This window comes from Saimiri boliviensis, chromosome 10, assembly GCF_048565385.1.
Source record: "Saimiri boliviensis isolate mSaiBol1 chromosome 10, mSaiBol1.pri, whole genome shotgun sequence".
NCBI classification, from domain to species: Eukaryota; Metazoa; Chordata; class Mammalia; order Primates; family Cebidae; genus Saimiri; species Saimiri boliviensis.
The window spans coordinates 40979254-41000297 of record NC_133458.1 but is presented as its reverse complement, the minus strand read 5'-3'; the positions used below and the strand labels follow the sequence as shown (position 1 = coordinate 41000297).

The following is a 21044-nucleotide window of genomic DNA, read 5'->3' as shown; positions in this document are numbered from 1 at the left end:
CTTATATACTCAAATAATTTACTTTTAAATTCACATTATTTTTGTTCTGAAATTTATTTGCATCATTTCAAAATGTTATGGTCAGATGTTTATATCATTCAGTAATTATAGGAAAACTGACCCATAACTATATAATAAAGATGAGGCATAGTTTGTTGAGAGGGCAAGTCATGTTTGAAAAATGAATATGTAAACGAACAACTTTTTAGTTAATCATCTAATTTTTGCTACACTTTTACTTCCCTATGCAACCTTATGATTATTAGGAATGGGATGACTATAGTTAGATAAGTAGGGGTCCCCCATCATTATACATGACATTAACTGCACACCTAACAGACCTGATTCAGGAACTTTTCACTTGGGGTCCAAGAAAACATTCAGGAGATCCTAAGATCTCTGAATGCATGCAAATTTTTGTCCTTTTAAACAGTTCTATACTTTTCTAGGGAGAGGGTCTATAACTCACTAGATTCTTAAGGGAATCTGCCTTAAAAAGTTAAGAACTACCATTTAATTAATTTTTAATCTATTTCAGTTGACTGAGACACAGCATAACTCTTTACTCTCTTTAAAAATTCATTACCCATTTTACAGTTCCCTGACATCTTGTAATCTGAATGTAGCAGCAGACATTAGTTCCCTCTCCAGATCTGTTGTGTTTAGGCTCTATCGTCCTGTGCCAAGTCCTTATATCAGCCAAGATTGTGAGGGATAGGTTTCAGGGCCCCGTTGTTGTACTTTAACAGAATGAAAAATAGTGACTGAGTAATGACATCATCAGTGAAAGTCTGTTCATAAAGAAATGAGAATAATAGATAAAATGAAAACAGGAGCAGTCTCTATCTTATAAATGATACGTTGTCCATGAATTCCAAATATATTCCTTCTCTATAATTTTTAATGTTAAATCAAATTATCAACACAGATAATAAAGTGGAATTTTCTTGTAAAATTAAAAGTATGTAACGTATTCTTGAAAATTATTGAGAAGATATATCTAATAGCTGTTTTACATGACATATTTCAGATGAATTTATCTATCAGGCTTTAATGGCTGTACCCGGAAATTAGTAATTATTTTTCCATGCCAAACAATACAAATTATTTTAACTTTTCTAAATCTGAGCAAGTAAGCTAAGCCTGAGATAATTATTAGACCATAAGAATTTACTATTTCTCTACTTTTATGAGCTTTAGGGTCTCAACTCTTATAGTGATATATTTTCCATGTGAGAAATAACTAAAAGATCATTTCAAAATTCATCCCAAAGCTTAACCTTCATGAAAGATTATATCTCACTCAAGTTACCTAATATATATTTTAATTTTTAGGGTCCTCCCTCCTACTAAAAAAAAGTGTTTCTATTATATTAATACTATATTATTTCACCCTAATTTTTAAGGGCCTTCACAACCTGTTGTCAATCTTGTGTTTCAGAACTCCCCAACAGGCATCTTCTGGGGTATCCAGATATTTCTAGAGAATGTCCCATAAAGACACTCCCCCAATTATTCTCACTTTCATAATTTGGTTGATATTATTCCTTTATTTGCTCTCGCATTCACTCAATTAATGCCTTTAAAGAGAAGTCAAATTCTGCTGTTCTCACAAACTTTGTCATTCATTTTCATTTTCTTTGACCTTCTGTATTTACAACTTATGCTTAGATTTTTTTATTCTATGTCTTCTATCTTTTGTTTTTCATGCATTCTGGTTAACTACTTTAGGAGTAACACCATATCTTGTTCATCCCTTCTGCATTTTCTCAGGACCCACTGCAGTTCTGAGTATGCCTCCATAAATACTCATTGATCAGATGATCACTCATGGAGGTCCAGCACAGAGCAACATGCTTGGTAACTTAATTTCCTAACCTAAAACAAGCACAAGAGATAAAAATCTGAGTGAGGCATCACAGATATAAGTGCTTATAATAAATGCTAACAGTGTAACCAAAGATCATAGGCCTCTCTAAGTGCTACTAGAAATAGAAAAAAAAAAAAAAAAAAAAAAAAAGAAAAAGAAACAGAACCTTATGCTCCTCTGAGAACTGAAAACAATAAGAAATAGTTCTTGTTTTACTCATTGTTTTGTCAATTGGCAATTCAATTTTCAATATTTTATCCATCTGGAACAAAACAGAATCAACAACTAATTGATTTCTATCCCATATTGGACATGATGAAAAGTTTTAAACACCTGAAAATTGTCCGTGTAGGGGACTTTTTGTATTTTATTGACTGAAATTGGTGATCTGATATATTTTCTTAATGAAGAAAAGAAAATTTAGAATGTGATTTTAATGCAATTGGAAGAATGAAGAAAATAGAAGACTATATACTACCTGAATTATGTGTATACGTATGGATGTATGTTTGTGTGAAGGGATACAATTCTGGTCCATACTCCTGAGGAAAATATTCAATGTGTTTCTTTTCCCGACAGAGCCTGGAGACATAAATATGCATAGATGCTTTTAGAATTACTGTAACTGAACCAACTAAAGAAATTAGAATCTAATTTTAATAACCAATGTTTTTATAAGTTATCTATTTTATTGCAGAAAATTCTCACGTTTACTGTAGATTTGCTTTTCAACCACAAGTGAAAGATAATCTATTATATAATTATTTCTTCTACAAAGCTTGAACTTTAGACATGTCCACTAGACAATGGACAAAGGTAATGACCACCTGATATGTTGATTTTGATTCTTGAAGTCTGATGTAAGAGTTGAAGAGAAGATGGAAGTGAATAACTAAGAGAAGATTTGTGTATTTCGGTCGTTTTACACTTTGCAGTCATTAGTTCTAGTAGCACACCACCAAGTTGCTGCTTTTAAAACATCAGTAAAGAGCTGCTTCTTATGCTGTACCTCTTTCCAAGAAAACAAAATTTAAGTGTATTTGGACTCTGTAGTCAAAGAAGAAAACACCTCTTTTTCGCCCTCAATAATTCATTAACACCATGATTTTTCTTCCTGTGAATTCTTCTGTTGCTTCTATCATTTTTTCATGAACGACACATTCCTTTTGGAAAAAAAATACAAACAAACAAGCCAAAGCAACATATGAAACACAGAGCATGATTGCATAGCACCAGCGTAGAATTGCTTTCCAGTTGATGAATTGAGTCTGTTTATTTCTTACAATTCATCACCATCATCTGAGCTTAAGCTACTTCTCCTACTGCTCTCTTTGGAAACTGCAGGGGAAGTGGCAGATAGCAGAGGATCTGTTCCAAATGGAGAGATTGTGTCGTCCAATAGCATGCCATCCAATCTTTGTTCCTCTTTCAATGCAGCACTAAATGATAAATCTGTGAAGTATGACAAAGGATCAGAAAAGGCTATAGCTTGATCACAGAGCTCAGGGCTTGGTCCCTGAGATATAGTCAGTTGTTGGCAATAGTCTACTGAATTCTGCTCAGGATGGCTCTGCTGTTTGGTGACATGAGCACCTAAATCAACTGTGCCAAGTGAAGCCAGGGTTGGCAGACCATGAGTACGAGCCTGAATTTCTAGTTCCTGTAATTTCAAATGAGAATCATTAAATAATGTATTTGAAATTGGACTTAATACTAGAGAATAAGCCAGACTAGAAGCAAAATATTAACAAGCATTTAAAATGAAGAGTAATACAATACAAATTATGATAATCTTTGCAAAAATGAAATTGATACATTTCTAATGCCTAAAAATAACTCTGAGAAAATTACTCAGATTTAAAAAAAAATTTTAGTCTCATTGTTCTACCAGAGAATTTATGACACATGATAATTCCACAGTGGCTCAGACTACAATACAGCCATTTAAAGACAGCAGAAATCATCCATTTATTCTTCCTGATTAATTTCTCACCAAAAATGCAGAACATTTTCATGGAAACAGAGTAAATGCTTTACCTGCCTCTAAGCATACTCACATTTAAAAAAACCTTGAGAGTTATAAAAGCCCATGTTTTGATATTTTGGATTATATGAACATATAAGCAGTGACTTAATATAAACTGACACAACATGCCTTGAGGCAATGAAATCCTTAGCAATGTTAGTAAAGAAATGAAAGAGGGAAGGGAGAATTTAATGGTCATTATAAGCTAGAGAAACAAATGTTCCACTTAGTATTATTATTTGATTGAGATAATAAGATGTGCATTTATGAAATGAGTTCTATTTTATGCATTTTGTAATTTGTTGTCATATATATGTTTATATACACACATATACACAAATGTATTGTGTATATATGTATATATACACACATATACACAATACATATATATATACACATATACACATATGTGTGCATATATACATATATACACAATACATTTTCAACCATCTGGATACTGGATTTCTAGTCAAAACCTAATTGAAACAACCCAATTCACGAACTTCTAAAAAGCGGTAAAATTATCCTTCAACAGGAAAAATAATTGTTAATAAGAGAAAAAATAAATGAGACCAATGAAGAAAACGGATGAGTCATATGTAAGGTATGTGGCTCATGGCAACATTCTTATAGAAACCTGAATCCGAAGTAGAAGCCGCCTGTTAGCCTGTTCTAATTTCTTCTGTCTGTGTTCTAATTCTCGGGCTCTCTGTTGTTCTTTTTGTAACCACTTGATGTACTCCACTGATGCTTTTAGAATGGTTCCTTTGTTCCAGCGCATATCACTGTAGAACGGAGAGATAACCTTTTCACAATTGTGCATGTCAGCAGAATTCATAAGAACTTACAAAATCTTCTACATTAATATGAAATAATGATTTACATGACTATTATTCACTCTTAGATATTATTGCTTCTGAATAGAAATTTTAATAGAATAGTTAAGAAGCCCTTATATAGTAAAATTAATCCCTGAATGAAAATAAGTGTCAAAAGAAAGTAATAAAGTGACTTTTTGTGGAAGAGCTAAATGCAATATCATGATTCTACCATTACAGTTTTTATATTTTTAGTGAAAATTGCTTTTATTATTAACTCCAAGATTAAAATCTATGTGCAGTATTTCTGCATTAATGAACTAGGAAATGTACATTGCTGAGAACTTAAGCCTAAATTTTTTAAGATCATTTCAAATGTAGCAATCTTTTAACCTACTTTCTAATAAGGTTGCTTTTATGTTTCTAAGAAAAAAAAAATAAATTCCCTCCCGAATGGTGATCCTGAGCAATTGTGAAACAAATCAGTCTCTGGCAACATCACTTTACATAACACAGCAAACTTTCTAAAACCATTTAGTCAATTTTTATGTACAAACATCATCAAAACTTTTTAAAAGCTTGATATGAATAGCTGTTTTTAAATACATCGAAGATACGTAAATATAATTAAACATTACTGGATAACTTTTTAGGCTATAGCATAGAAGAAATCATTTTATTAAAACTTACCTTTAAGACAGGAGAAATTAATGATATGAAATTGTGGAAGAGGCTACTGATTTTGATATCTGAAAATATACACTAATGAATGTAATACTGTATGAGAACTGATAATATGTTTGGAGAATGAGTCCAAACTAATGGCTAAATGTTAATCAGAGTTGTTGGAAAACCTTGATGCATTTTTAATTTAGAGTCATGAGTTGTTTTTAATATAGCATAAAGTACACAAGTAGGGAAATATGACATTTTTCTACAGTATATTTTTGGTTATGTGACAATGCCATCAGCAGTAAAATACTAAAAGAAGACACATTTTTCTACCAGCAGGTGAAAATGCCTGCTGGAACCTGGTCTGCTGAAATGCACCAAAACGTTGTCAACCAACATCACAAATTTGAAAATGCTTTGTCATTTCTTTAAGGTTATAGTGGCTGTTGGTCTCATTCGATTCACAGGGTGAGGGGAATGGGTGGGTTGGTGGTGGTGGGAAAGGTGGGGAAAGGCAGGCTATCTTTGTTGTTAAACCAAGTACCTGTAACTGAAAAGTATAATGGACTCTGAACTAAACTTGTAGTAGCAAAAGCCTCATGAACCCCTTTTTTGTGCCATCTTTTCTCATGGGGAGGAAAACTTGAGGACAGGGAAATGGATAAAAAAAGATAACCCTGGCCAACTCTGAATTTCAAAGTACTATCATCAAAAATAAACCTTCAAAGTGGTAGTAGAGAACATAGAACAAACCTCCCTTCAATTTGTACCTGACGTCACTTACAATACATTTTTAAAAGTTTCTCTATTTTAAAGCCATTTTAATATATGAAATTCTTTCCCAATTTTTTTTTTATTTTTCATATTTACTAAGGAGACTTTTGCTTCTCTCTCAAAACAATTTCAACAAAGCAGGATTGCAAATACTATATGGGGTGTTACTGTTTAAACACAGACACACCAGTAAAGGCATGGCTAAAGAATGAATGTTAGTAGTGGATGCTGGCCTTTCATTTTCTGCAAAACAATTTTTTAAGATCTTAATCTTTGGTGAATTAAAAGCCTGAATGCATTTACAGTCAGAGCAGATAATACAAATATATAAATTTCAGTAAGGATTGCTGCTAGGCAAAACTATAGAAAATGTACAATCTGTTGTTATTTTAGGATTGTATATCCACTTACACACATTAAAAATTAAAAAGAAAGATTTTAAAAGAAAGAAAAAATACTATGACAGATCTTTTATTTATTTATGTTTTCGCTTGCATCAACATTTTGTGATTCCTGACTTAGAAAATTTTGTCAAGTCTCATATTCTACGCCAACTACCATTCTTACACAAAAGCAGGAGGAATTTGGTTGTGTGGGAGGAAGATAAAGTAAAAAAAACTTCAAACTATTTAGAAATTTTTTTGAGTGCAAAAACAAGAGTAATTAATGATCTAATAACATTTTGAAATTTCTACTCATGTAATTTTTGTAAACCTAGCTCGCAAAAACACATATGGACAAAAGTGTTTCCAAGAAAGCTAAACTAAACAACTACCACATGTTAAAGAAGCTCTTTACTCTTTGTCTTTTATTGTTATTTTTGTTTGGGTTGTGCTTTTTTATCACTGGTCAAGAGATTGTCATTGCCTGGTAGTGTTTTTTTCACATAATTTTCTCAACCTATACCTCCCAATTACAGCTGTTCTCTACATTCTTTTCCTCTGACCTTACCATTTTGACCTGCAAAGAAATAGAAACTTTTGAATGTTTTGATTCATAAAAATGAAAATGTCATAGAATTCAAAGTGTCTTCAGGTATTAGCTTTGATTTCCTAAGGCAACTCCAAAATGTATTCCAATCAGGAGCTGGAAAGTTCCTCAAAGGTCAACCATGCCACAATTTCTGCTTTGTCCAAGAGTATATGGTGTTTAGGGGATAAGCCCCAGATTTCCTCACTCAGTTCAGTACTCTTCCTGTCAACCTGTGGCTTTCCCACTTTTCGAATGCATCTGTCATAAGAAATATGTTTTATATAGTGGCTTGCCACCCTCAGTATACAAAACTGCAATGAACATTTCACAGGGTTTTCCTATTTTCTTTACATGTAATACTCTCATATTTTCAATACTATTCTTTTTTTGTTCAAAACATTGCATTTGTCTCATTTGAGTGAGTCCATGACCCATTAACAGGTATGGAACATAATTTGAACTATCTCATACTAGGTAATTGTATAGTCCAAGGTACTGTTTTCATTTTTAAAAACTGTCCTTCGTCATTTTAATGGTTGTAGTCACCTATTGGGCAAGTTATTCTAAAATTTGCTAAACTGAAACTAAAATTTTGTATGGTCTCTTTTTTTTTTTCCAGATCCACTGTTTGTTAATTTCATAATTACCATAATATAATAATGTCATTTCTTCTTTCATTTTTTCACCTTCAAAGTAAACTTGCCTCCTCTATGGTACCCTACCCTTTCCTCAGCATTCTTGTTTTCGGTGACTTTTAGATTATCCATAATAACATCTGAAAATTTGACAAATGGATCCAAAATAATTTTGTCATGTAGATGGATACTCCTTAGTCCATGGAGCCAGATTGTGGTTCTCAGGCAAAACCCATTTTAAGAGGACACACTCTGGATTCAACCATGGGACCCTTATTGCTGAACCTTAAAGAGGGACACTGGAGTAACAGATGAGTCCACAGCAAGCCAAGGAATAAAATATATTTAAAGAGAATTAGTACTGAGATTTTTGGAATGCCAAATCTTTTAGTGAAGTGTCTTCTCTACCTGTGATATACAGAAAGATATAGACATATTCAACATCTAATTAATGTGTTTTCCATTAGACCCAAAATAAATCTACAAACAACATAATAGAATTAAAACAAATAGTAACACCTTTTCTGAGATTCATAAGGAAGAGAAAAACAATGCTTGCAATGCATTTTTCCCAGTTTTGGTCTCTTTTAGATATGAATCTATCATAAATTGAATTTTCATATTCTAGACCAAGGGTAGACAAACTGTAGCCAATAGCTTATTTTTGTGAATAAATTTCACTGGATGAGGTAAAGCTCGTTCATTCACATGTTGTCTGTGTCTGCTCTTGTGCTAAAAAGGCAGAGTTAAATAATTGTGACAAAGACTGTATGTATGGCCTGCAAAGCTTGAAATATTTACTATCTGGCCATATACAAAAAATATTTACCAACCCATGTTCTAGAAAATGAATGAGAACTAGAATAGAGTCTTTAGATCAAGTTTTTATTGAAATGTAGAGTAATAATTTCTCATAAAACTTTATAACTTGGAAACTATTTCTCTACACCTTATTTGATTTTATTTTTATGAAAAACACAGGCATATAGGAAGACAAGTATTTTCTTTAGCTAACAGAGTCACATGTTTTGAGAGTTTAAAAAATTTGAAGAGTTTGAGGTAGAGTCTAAATTAGGCCTGATCCCCTCAGACCCTATATGCCTTCACAATCTAATATGTACATAAGAACAAATATTACATTCACTTATCTAACAAGTTGTTGAATTGTCCAAGAAAATTAACAAATTTTGATTTAGAGAAAAAAATACTTTAAAATCTCACAAACATCACTTTTTTTTTTTTTTTTTTTTTTTTTCTGGTATAAGGTCTTGCTCTATCAACCAGGCTGGAATGTAGTAGTGTGATTATGGCTCACTTCAGCCTTGAAATCCTGGATTCAAGTGATCCTTGTGTCTCAGCCTCCTGAATAGCTTGGAGTATAAGTGCTTTCTACCATGCCCATCTTCCTTCCTTCCTTCCTTCCCCCCTCCCTCCCTCCTTCCTTCCTTCTCTCTCCCTCTCTTTCTTTCTTTCTTTCCTCCTTTCTTTCTTTATTTCATGGGATTGCACCCAGGCTGATCTTGAACTCCTGGGCCCCAACAATCTTCCTGTTTGGTCCTCCAAAAATACTGGGATTACAGGCAAGAGACAATGCACCTGGCCTACAAGTATCACTTTATCAAATATGACCATTTCTGGATAATGAATAATATCCAGTATTTGAAGAAGAAAATTCTCAATTTTAATGAAATATTTTCAAATCATTATATTAATGCTGCAGAGTCCATGATTTTTCTTTTCTTTCGTTTTTTTTTTTTTTAAGATGGAGTCTTGCTCTGTTGCCCAGGCTGAAGTACAGTGGCACAATCTGGGCTTACCATAACCTCAAGTGATTGTCCTGCCTCAGCCTCCTGAGTAGCTGGGGTTACAGGCAGGCACTGCCATGTCTGGCTAATTTTTGTATTTTTAGTAGAGATGGTATTTCAGCATGTAGGCTGGTCTGGTCTTGAACTCCTGACCTCAAGTGATCTGCCCACCTCGGCCTCCCAAAGTGCTGGGATTATAGGTGTTCACCTTTTTAAAGAACCATTCAACATTTTTAATTAACACTTTATTTCTCAGTATTTACAAGAGTAAGCAATTTGTTTGATGGACGTTTTGTGCATACAGCACAAAGCCTGGTCAGCATCAATCAATATGCCTTTATAGTTCCATTTGTTACTTGTATGTGTCCAGAATTTGGGGACCTTGAAAAATCTAACAATCTTAGTTCCACCTGCATGCAAATATTAAATTGGAAGAATTATTATACTTATAAAAATTAAATATACCAGTCAGTATCATAAATAACATTTGATATTACCACTAAATTTGACAATATTGTCACCATACAGAAAGACTCACTATGAACTCAGGAGAAACAACTTATTTACTTCCTGTAGTTCAAAAGGACAACTCTTAGTAACAACCCTGACCCTTGATAAGAATCAGCCTAGAATAGACAGTTCAAAATGAGCCCAGCAATTGCCTTATCTTTGCCACAAGCTGCTTAGTTTCCTATCATTGGTTTTCTCCTCCCCTCTCACCTCCCATTCATTTTTTGGGGTCTTTAAATTATAACATTATTATAGAAATGATTGTTGAACTCACGGATCATTAGACTTTGGAATAAGAGTGCCAAGCTCCTTGATTCGGTAATTAATATTATACCTTCTTCTTCTTTCAACTATTAAAGAAGAAATATTATTGATTATTCTCATTAATGCATAGTTCACTTTTGGTCAGCTGTAAACTTTCTTAATAATCTTTTAAAAACAACGGGCAAAAAAACTTTCCATTTAGTCAAAAGATAATACTTCTCAACAATCAAATAAAATTTCAATATATGTTATTCTAAAAGTAAAAATTTCAATATTACAATCATAAATATATGATTCACAGTGTTTTAAAACATTGTCACAAAACAACATTTAAAATTTTTTTTAAATACTATAATACTCATACTGAAATGTATGTGTATATATATATTCATATGTATATGTTTACTCTGTTTGATTATTTCATACATTGGCAATTTGTCAATCCATAAGGATTGTAATCTTTTGAGGTCATGCAGCAGGATTTATTCTTCTCATACACTGTCCTGAAAGCCTAACAGAATGTTTAGCACACAGTGGATATGCGTATCCAATTAGACTCTATGATCTCCTCGAGGGCAGGGACCTATCTTACTTCTTTTTCTATCACCAGAGGGCTCGACATATAGGAGGTGGTAAATAAATGTATATGGATTAGACTGTAAATTCATTTTTCTCTTTTCGTTTCCAGTAATATATGAGTAAGTGTTTTTCATACTTTGGTACTCTTCAGACACACCTGGAAGGATTGTCAAAATAGATTTGCACCATACACTTAGAAATTCTAATTTTAGTGTGTCCTGGAAGTAGGAGGACAAGAGTAGGCAAGAATTTGCATTTCTAACAAGTTTCATGGTGATGCTGATGCTGTTTTTGTGGGGCCAACGCTTTGAGAACTACTGCTATAGACTCTTATTCAGAAACTGCTTTCTCTTTCTGTATTTCCACACATTCATTGCTTATGGCAATTTACTGCACATAGTAAATGTTCGACATATGACATGTATCTGTCAAATTTCCTGTATTACTCTTCTACTCTATATTCCTAATATCAAGAACCATAACATAAATATGGTATCTTTTCCAACAGATATACTTAAAGCTTTAAGGGAAGTAAAGGTAGAAAAGGCTATGAAGAAGAAGGAACATATATTTTTTAAATGTTGGAAAATACTTAAACAGTTCAAACTTGATAATTATGAACTGCTATTGGAAGAAAGGAAAGTCACCTAAGACTATCAACTGTCTTGATGAACTTACTCCACAAAGCAAATTACATGAATAAATTTGACCTTCAGGAATAATACATTGTGATTCCTCTAATATGAGAATATAATTGATTCTAGTAAGAGTTTATTTTCCCTCTTTACCAATCCTATTTCCCCTGTGAACATGATTCAAAAAACAGCTAAATGACCCCACCAAAAACACTGACTAGAAAATAAAGGTAAAACTGATAGAAACATATATACACAGATATTTTATATATGCATATGTTATATACACATATATGTATAACATATATGTAATACATATATACATATGCATATATAAAATAATAAGAATCTATTCCTAATTTTATGTGCACACACATTAACTCTTACAAACCAGACTTTTAAAGATGAAGAACAACCATGAAAGAAGTTCACAGTTCTATCTCAAAATAAGGGACTGTTTTTGTCCTACAATGTTTCTTTAAGATATTTTATTTAAATCTATCTTATGTAGAATGTCAGATCCTTCTTCTCTACTCTTCTTAGATAGTAGTCTATGAATTTTTAAATGGCTAATTATAATGAGAAATCTGGTTCTCCAATGTTGTTCATACCTAGTACTCATTATTTGTAAAGGAGTCAAGTTTTAAGAAATTACTAAACTACTTCATGCCAGGTGTGGTTTCACTCTTCACAAAGTTTTTGACATATTTACTCAATCCTGTCCTTAGATCCAGCAAGAGAGGCTCCTACTCTGATCAATATTTAGAAGAAGCACTCTTGCCTTCTCTGGCCAGGCCTCGCTCCACTCAGCAAGACAGCCACAGGGCCAAGGGAACCCTTCTAAATTATACTCTGGGTTATCTGCATAAGCAATTTCCTCCCTAATTCCCTGAGCTCACTTCCAGAGCCTGTACAGGCCACTTCCTTAGGTCAGTCCTCCTGAGGAAAGAACATGACATCAGTGTGCCGACTCGAGGCCTCGGTTCTGACCAAAGGGCTGTTGATTGCAGGGCTGTGTATGGAGCTTAAATGTACAGAATAGGGTGTTCACAGTCAAGTTTGAGGCCACTTGTTGCACAGAATGGAATAGAGCAGGCGTCCCCAAACTTTTTACACAGGAGGCCAGTTCACTGTCCCTCAGACCGCTGGAGGGCCGCCAGATACTGTGCTCCTTTCACTGACCACCAGTGAAAGAGGTGCCCCTTCCTGAAGTGCGGCGAGGGGCCGGATAAATGGCCTCAGGGGGCCACATGTGGCCCGTGGGCCGTAGTTTGGGGATGCCTGGAATAGAGGGTGGAGAAAGAAGAGGGATGGGCTACAAGCTGAGATCTGGTGTTGGCCCGCCTTGACATTTTCACACCAAACTCCTATGAGTTGAAAATTCTAAATTTACTCCCAGTCTTTATGAAGAATGGAACATAATTTTATGTAGACATCTGGTAAATGGGACGTCCTTTGTACTTTTGCTCTGATCATCACAAGTTTTAAGGGTTTTTTCTAGATTCATTCTATTTAAAACTTTAAAACTTATAGTTTTTTTTTTTTTTTTTTTTTTTTTTAGTGTTTGTTTCCTCCAAAAGCAAGATGACATAGCAGGTATATCTAGATTAAGAAACACTTTGATAATGGACATACAGGACACCTATGTTACTCCACATTAAATGACTTGTTTAAGCTCCAGACACAGTAGAGAGAAGGTAGGATTAAGGTCAGTAATCATTAAGAGGTTAATTAGGAGAGAAGGCTATAGTTCCTCAATTTACTAATCCCTTCTATCAACCATTAGCTCTCCCGCTCATAATCTGGACCAGTTATCTGCTCCAACACTAAGGTCATTGGGAATCAAGTCATTTTTCTGAGGACTGTTAGGACCACATGCCAGCTCTTGCCTCACAGCCACACGCTCAGCAAACACCACTGTGACACAGGCAGGTGCTTTATGAACAGATGCAGGTTTCACAGGTAGGTGTAGAATCAATTTCAGCTACTGCCATATCAGGAAATTATTCATTAGTTTTAGGAATTTGCAATTTCTATTTATTTTTGTTTCATTCTACTCTTTTCTCAGTTTTTGATTTTGCTTCCAGAAAAAAAAAAAAAAGGGCTTTACACTTAATTAGTCAAGCTCACTTGAAACTTAAGTCCTGACCAAACACCCTAAAGCTCAGCCTCCCTGCCAATCTGCTTTTTTTTGCCCGATTTCTCCATCTCATATGACCTGTTATCGGAGTCTAATTGACTCTTTGAAAGACAGGAGAGTCCTGTTTGTTCCAGAGGTGGAATTCCGCACAACATAGCAATGTCTTTCAGATAACATATCTTTAAGAAGGGAGGAACAAATTGACACAGGAAAACGAGAACCTAGAGTAAGTTTCCTGCTATTTAAATGTTGTACATTTTCAAAAGTCACTTTTAGTTCTTTAAACCTTTGAGTCAATGAGTCACCACAGAATTGGTGTGGTGAATATAAACAATTGGTGTGGAAAATATAAACAAATGCACTCATCTCAGTCACAGGCAACCTCCTTGGGAGTGAATGATCAAGGAGGGAGTTCAAGATGTTTCATTTTGTGCAAATAGACAGCTTTTCTGAGAGTTCATCTTGTTAATATTTCCCAAAATAAATCAAGTTGTATGTGCAATTAATTTTGGTCATCTGACATCAAAATACTTATGGAGTGATAATAAAATACCCAACACTTGCCGGGCGCAGTGGCTCAAGCCTGTAATCCCAGCACTTTGGGAGGCTGAGGCGGGTGGATCACGAGGTCGAGAGATCGAGACCATCCTGGTCAACATGGTGAAACCCCCGTCTCTACTAAAAGTGCAAAAAATTAGCTGGGCGTGGTGGCGCGTGCCTGTAATCCCAGCTACTCAGGAGGCTGAGGCAGGAGAATTGCCTGAGCCCAGGAGGCAGAGGTTGTGGTGAGCCGAGATCGCGCCATTGCACTCCAGTCTGGGTAACAAGGGCGAAACTCCGTCTCAAAAAATAAAAATAAAAAATAAAAAAAATAAAAAATAAAAAAAATAAATAAATAAAATACCCAACACTTTACCCTCCATGCATTTCCTTTTGCATTAATTTTATATGGACAAATATATATACTCACTGAGGTTGTGGTTGTCCTTTTTCTGTCTCTCTTTTGTTAAAGCTCTAGTGTCAGTTTCTGATCAAAAGAAAAATATGAACAATGCTTAATTCTGTCTTAAAACCCCTCAAGGCAATGTAATTCAGAACTACTAGGTGAAAATACAATATTACTTGCCCCCAAATGATACAATAATATTTTTGATGCAGATATTCAGAAATTTGGAACACAGTACTCTTCAGTAAAAGGCAATGGCAAACCTTTTAGGCTCCGGGATAACAGAAACTAAATTTACATTCTGGCCTTCCGTTTAATAGTCATGTGATCTATTACCAAACTTCTCCGTGTTTCAGGCTCTTCATCTGTAAAATGACTATCATACAACACCTACCTTATAATCATTGTGATAACCAAAATAAATATGCTATGCAGAAAATAGTACAGTATTCAATTATTATTTTTAGAATTTTGAGATTCCGAAAGAAATTATTCCAACCTAAATATTTTATTTGTAATTTATTTCTACATCCTGAGAGTTGGAACTCACTATATTTCTCAAATATCCGCATGAAACAATTCCACACTATCTTGCACTAAATGGCACTTTCCTCTGTGTATGATGTGGTTGTGTTTATATGACCGTCAGCCTCCAGGATGGCCTACAATGATTCTTGCTTCTTAGTATTCATGCTTTGTAGTTCCCTCCCACATTAAATAAATAAGGCTGACCTGTGATGTCACTGCTTTGCTGTGGAAATGACTAGTGTCCAAGGCTAGATAACAGAAGAAAGTTTTAACTTTCACGTCAGTGTCTCTTTGATCTCTAGTTCTCATGTCATGAGGACACTCAAGCAACCCTATGAAGAAGTCCAAGCAGTCAGGAACAAAGACCACTTTCCAACAGGCAGCACTATCCTACAAGACCTTGAGTGAAATACCTTGGGTGCACATCCTCCAGCCCCAGTCAAGTCTCAGGTGTCTGTACTTCTGGCTGACATCTTGACAACAGCCTCATAAGAGAGTCTGGTCAGAACAACTTCACTAGGCCACTCCTGCATTATTGATGCTCAGAGATTGAATGAGATTATAAATGTTTATTACTTTAAGTTGGTCAATTTCAAAGGTAATTTGTTGTTATGCAACGAAAATAATAGAATATTGTTAGAGTCATAGCTTAAAAAGTTAAAAAAAAATGTATTTTATTTAATGTATTTGTGTAAAACTATATTCATTAATTTTAGCCTGAATAATTAGAATGCATAGATTTTTTAAATTATTAATTATGCTTTAAGAGTGGTCATGTTGTATTTTTTTAAAATTTTACCATTAACTAGGTAAAATTACTAAAGATTGGTGTTTAAGCTCCAAACCAAAGGTTTATTATAGAACTCTCAAGTGAATTTATTTACTTTTTTCTTTTGGAGGGACTAACATTGGACTTGTAAGTCTGGAAATTCTTATGTTAATCCAGTTCTGCTTGTAATCAGCTGTTACACTTTTGGGAAAGTAGCTCCTCTGACCCCAGGCTGATTTCTTTGTCTATATTTTGGAAGAATTTGACTATGCTTCTTTAATTTAAATTGTAACAATTTTGAAATAAACTATTGAAAATTGAGAGTTTATTTTCAACTAAGAAAATTAAATGTGAGTCTATCATTAAATCCATAAAACAAGCTAAAAAGGAAAAAAATTTCAATATCTGTTTTTTTCAAATTCTTCATACAAAGAATAGACTAATTTCTCCAATTTATCATATTACTTTGTAACTATGTTAATAAATGGCATTTATTTAATGAAAAAGGAACTATTGTTAAATGAAACTTTTATTATGTATGTATATCTGTGTGTATATATACATGTGCATATATTTATACAAAATGCATGTGCATATTTGCTCAATTTCTAAAATAATTAATCAGTTCAGTCAAACTGTAAGTTATATTAACTTGCTCCTTAGCTATCATAAAAAGAAATGATGAATTTACTCTGTCTCCTTTTTTGTAACTGTTTTGATATATTTTAAAAATTCTAGTTAGCGTAGTATATGCCACTTATACCTTATGTCATTAATAAAAATAAAAAGGGTAAAACTATAAAAGCAACATTACCTGTAATTTCTCTTTTCATTGGTAGACTACTTGGACAGGAAGCACTTGTAAGCCCCATGTTAATTGCTGAAATTCCTTGTTCACCACTATACACATCCAAAATACTTCCAGATAACTTGAGAGGAAAAAGGAAGAAAAGATTAATAAAACCTTTTGAGTAAATTGATATATTTAGTTGTATATTTTACATTTTTCACTTGAAATGTGGCATTTTGTTAATAATAATTTGCAATTTAAGGCATTTTACTTTTAAACAAGACATGAGTATACATTAACTTTTTAAAAATACATTATAAAATGCTTGCAGATAAGGTGTGCTGAAAAAAAGTTATACATGTTTAAGCAAAAACAGAAATCAGTTCATGTATGGAGGAAAACTTCCTATTAATATTTACAAAGTTAGGTAAGTTTGATCCAGCACATGACATGGTTACAAATAGATACAATTAAAAATATCATTTTGGACAAAAATCAATACACATCTTTGCAAAGCTGGAAAGTTCATCACATCCCACAAATTAGGTATAATGGTTGAACATTTTGGGAGCCTTCTTAATACCATCAGTGCTACCAGCAACTCACAGTCAAGAGGTGTTTTGCACTATGAATTAAATGAGACTCTCTTTCCTTCCTAGAAGGCATATCTTGTCCCATTGTACATTTAATGTTCTAGATTATTATAAATATCCCAGCTGGTAACCAAAAGTAGTCTAAACTGCTTTTGCCTCTAGTGAATTTAGGGTACATCCAATTATAGCAACACTGAAATTCCTGAACTGCTTCTTGGGAATAATTTTTCAGAAATGCTAAGATGCTTCATATACAATTCCAAAATTGCACCAATTCATTATTCAAAGTGTGCTTATCGATTTGACTTCCCAAGAAAATTAAACTTAAATAATATTCATATTTCATGTTAATACTCATTACTTCAGAACAAGCTGCATTTACAATGTAGGATTTGAAATTTTAAGCTATTTTCATTGTAAGTATCTTTATTCTATTTCTGTGCAATAAACCAAGAGCTGAGTAAGAAGCAAGTTTTTTTCTTTCCTCAAGGACTAGAAACAAAACATACAATCAAACAATGCTCTAACAAGTTTTTCATGAAGAATCTAACTTCACAATCCACTTTTGCAAAATTCCATTTCAATCTGAGAGAATTTATAAAATTAGACTGGAAAAAAATGTGAAGAAAGAACATATTATGACTAAAATTAGTTTCTGAGATGATAATCTATTACAGTATATACAATAAATATTGTATATACCCGAGGGAAAAAATTTTGAAAATACATTTGAAATCATGTCAATGCATATCTAAAAGGGCATTTTAGACTTGTGTCACACTCAGATGTATATTTTCAAATTTTTTCATTATTAACTTTATTAGGACTCTTCACATTTATTTTATATAAATTCATTTTTTAAGAGATTTTTGCTTTATTGTTCTTGGAAAGGAGCTACAGTCAGCTATTGAGGTCAGCTATTCCTCCTCAATTTTCTCTTCTGCAAAATAAGGATAAATTTGACCAAATTAGGCAGACAATGTGTTAGTATCAAATAAATACAATTATTCTTTGGAAGAAATCCAAAAAGCAGATGCTTTTCTAAGATGTGACTCACCTAGTCATACTTTTTAAAGTGTAAATTTTCCAAGGTCATTTTTGAAAGGCCTGATGGTTACGAGCTGAGGCGTCATCAGCCTGAATTGTACATTTCCACTGTGCCTTTGAGAAGCATAATGGACACATTGAACAAAAAGGGAGTGAGGGAGACGGGACTAGGAAAAGGGCACTTTTCCTCTGAGGAGCTTGAATTCAGATAGATTTCAATGTAGAAGCGACAAGTTGCAGAAATGTTAAGGAAGAAAAGGAGCCATATTACAGATCTACTGCAACAATAAAGTAAGAGTTTTCTAACTATACCATTTCCTTGCCTCCATATTACCTGGTCAGACAGCACCCAGTGCATTATTCCTTAGAAATGGGGTTGAAAATCTGATAATGAATCTAATCCTGCTTAACCATAGCCATATTACATATTCTCCTGATCTTGTTTATTGTCTAATTTATGCCCTAAAGCACAATAATTAATATCCTATTTAATTTTATGCTGTAGGTACTGCCCTGTTTCATGTAAATGGCTAATTACTTTTTGAATATCATTAAGCAATTGAGTTCAGTTTCAAAGTATGTAATACACTTCAGGTAACCTGAAGTGCATTTTCCCCATTAAAAGATGTAAGAGTACAATGTTAGTGAAAATGTACAGATTGCATTCACCTCTAAAAAAGCTACCAAAGAAAACTTATATCAACCTTTGTCAACAATATAGGTTACTTAGCTAATAAGGTCTAAGTTTTAACTTTATGTTGTACATCAGTAGGCAAATGAATACCTATTTTATGAAGAAATATTCATTATGATATTTTTAAAAGGTTGCTTTCTCAGTAAGGCAAAATCTTCAATGTGTTCAAAAGGCAAACATACTATTAACAAAAAATTTGCAACCTTAAAAGACATAAAATAAACAAAATAAAATCCAGTCAACAAAGTGAGAGAGAAGGCCTGAGAGAGCACAGCCTACTTCTCTACAAGGCAATACTTCTGTCTGATAGAAAAAGTGGACTCCTGATCTGAGAAACTGCTTTGAGTTGAGGAGTGATTGACAGTAGTTTCCTGGTATCAGAGGCTCTTCACCTCAGATTTTATTCACATCTCCACTACTGAGGTCATAGGGACTGAAACAGACAGAATCTAACCTTTCCACATATATACAGCTATCTACAGTAACTAATATTTCCGGAAGAAAATGAACCAGCAGGTCAAAATATCAAAACAATTGAGGAAAATGACTATTTCAAAAGTAAGGCAACAAGCAACATTATAAATAACATCAAATGTATTTGTAATAATTTTTAATATAAAATAATAACAAGTAAGCATATGACTAAAGAGACCAAGGAGATATGAGAGATATGAGAAATAGAATGCTCAGGAAAAAAAAAACCTGTAGAATTTAAAAAACAACATAATGAAAACAATAAAAAAGAAATAAAAGAATTGGTAAAATATAAAACTGAAATTTTGCAGTAATCTCCCAAGAGGATAAAGAAAAGGACCAAAAAATAGAACATTTGAAAGAACACCTCAACAATATAAAGGAATTATTAGAATCAACCTAATCACAGATAATAGAAGTTTCAAAAAGAGAGAAAAATAAAATCGAAAGAAAGAATTTTTTTTACATAATTGAGACACATTTTAATAATTAATAACAATTAATAGACCACAGTGCTTTATTTTATTTTACCTTATGTTATCATCATTTTCTTTTCATTTAAAAATCAAAGTGTTTATAGAATGGCTAACAAGAATGATAGAAAAACCTACATTCAGATATATTATACTAAAATGAAATAGTATACAATAATAAAGAGAAAAAAATCTAAAAGCCTAAAGATTATGTACAAAGAACAAAATTCCAATGAATGTAAAACTTTCCAATAGCAAAAGTAAACAGAAAAATAAAACAAATATGTATTTTAAAACACTGAAAGAAAAATTAAAACAGAGCTTTATATCTAGCTCAAATGTCATTCACACATGAGGCCATGATAAAGAATATTCTTAGGCATACCGTGCTTAAGAAAGTTTATCCCACAAAGACTAACACTGGGTAAAGTGCTTAAATAAGTAGAGATATTTTAGAAATAAACTCAAAAATATAAAATAAAATTGACCAAATATCTTGGTAAAGTGATTCTGTAATAAATAATGGGGGTGGATTCAAGATTGAAGATTAGGTGAAACACATAACCATGTAACTCAATCTAGATAATATCAGCAGAATTGGGTTGATATAGCAGGGAAGCCATAGGATGTGAAAGTGGTAAGAATGTATTAAGGAGAAACACATTAAAAATGAGACACAAAAATGAATTAAGATAAGAAGAGCAAGTGAAAATATGTCAATAATAATAATTGATGTAAATAGGTCAAACTCCCTAGGTAAAGGTTCAACAGATGAAGTAAGAAAACAGGAACTAGACATAAGTATCTTACAAGAGACATATCCACATAGTAAGAGGACACCTAAAGATTAAAAGTTAAAGAATGAAAAAAGATACATCCAGCAAATAATATCCACAGGGAAAATGATGTAGTTATATTAATATCAGATAAAGGGCTTTCATGCTTAAAACATTATTAGTGAAAATGAGTCACTATTTCTAAGAGGTATAACAATTACAAGCATGTGTACTCCTCATAAAGTAACCTCCAA

General features: G+C 33.2%; 1 protein-coding gene across 5 annotated transcripts in view; it reads right to left on the bottom strand.

Annotated features, from left to right (window-relative positions):
* Positions 1 to 259: 259 nt before the first annotated feature.
* The window catches only part of TFEC (transcription factor EC), a 194656-nt gene continuing 173871 nt past the window's right edge, over positions 260 to 21044 (bottom strand). For all 5 annotated transcript variants that reach the window (XM_074379177.1, XM_010343944.3, XM_074379178.1 and 2 more), the window contains 5 exons: positions 16758 to 16872; positions 14671 to 14727; positions 10357 to 10432; positions 4534 to 4681; positions 260 to 3530 (listed from right to left, as the gene is read on the bottom strand). In XM_074379177.1, the coding sequence (XP_074235278.1) occupies positions 3150 to 3530; positions 4534 to 4681; positions 10357 to 10432; positions 14671 to 14727; positions 16758 to 16872 (777 nt within the window). In that variant the 3' untranslated portion in view covers positions 260 to 3149. The remainder of the gene's footprint in view (positions 3531 to 4533; positions 4682 to 10356; positions 10433 to 14670; positions 14728 to 16757; positions 16873 to 21044) is intronic.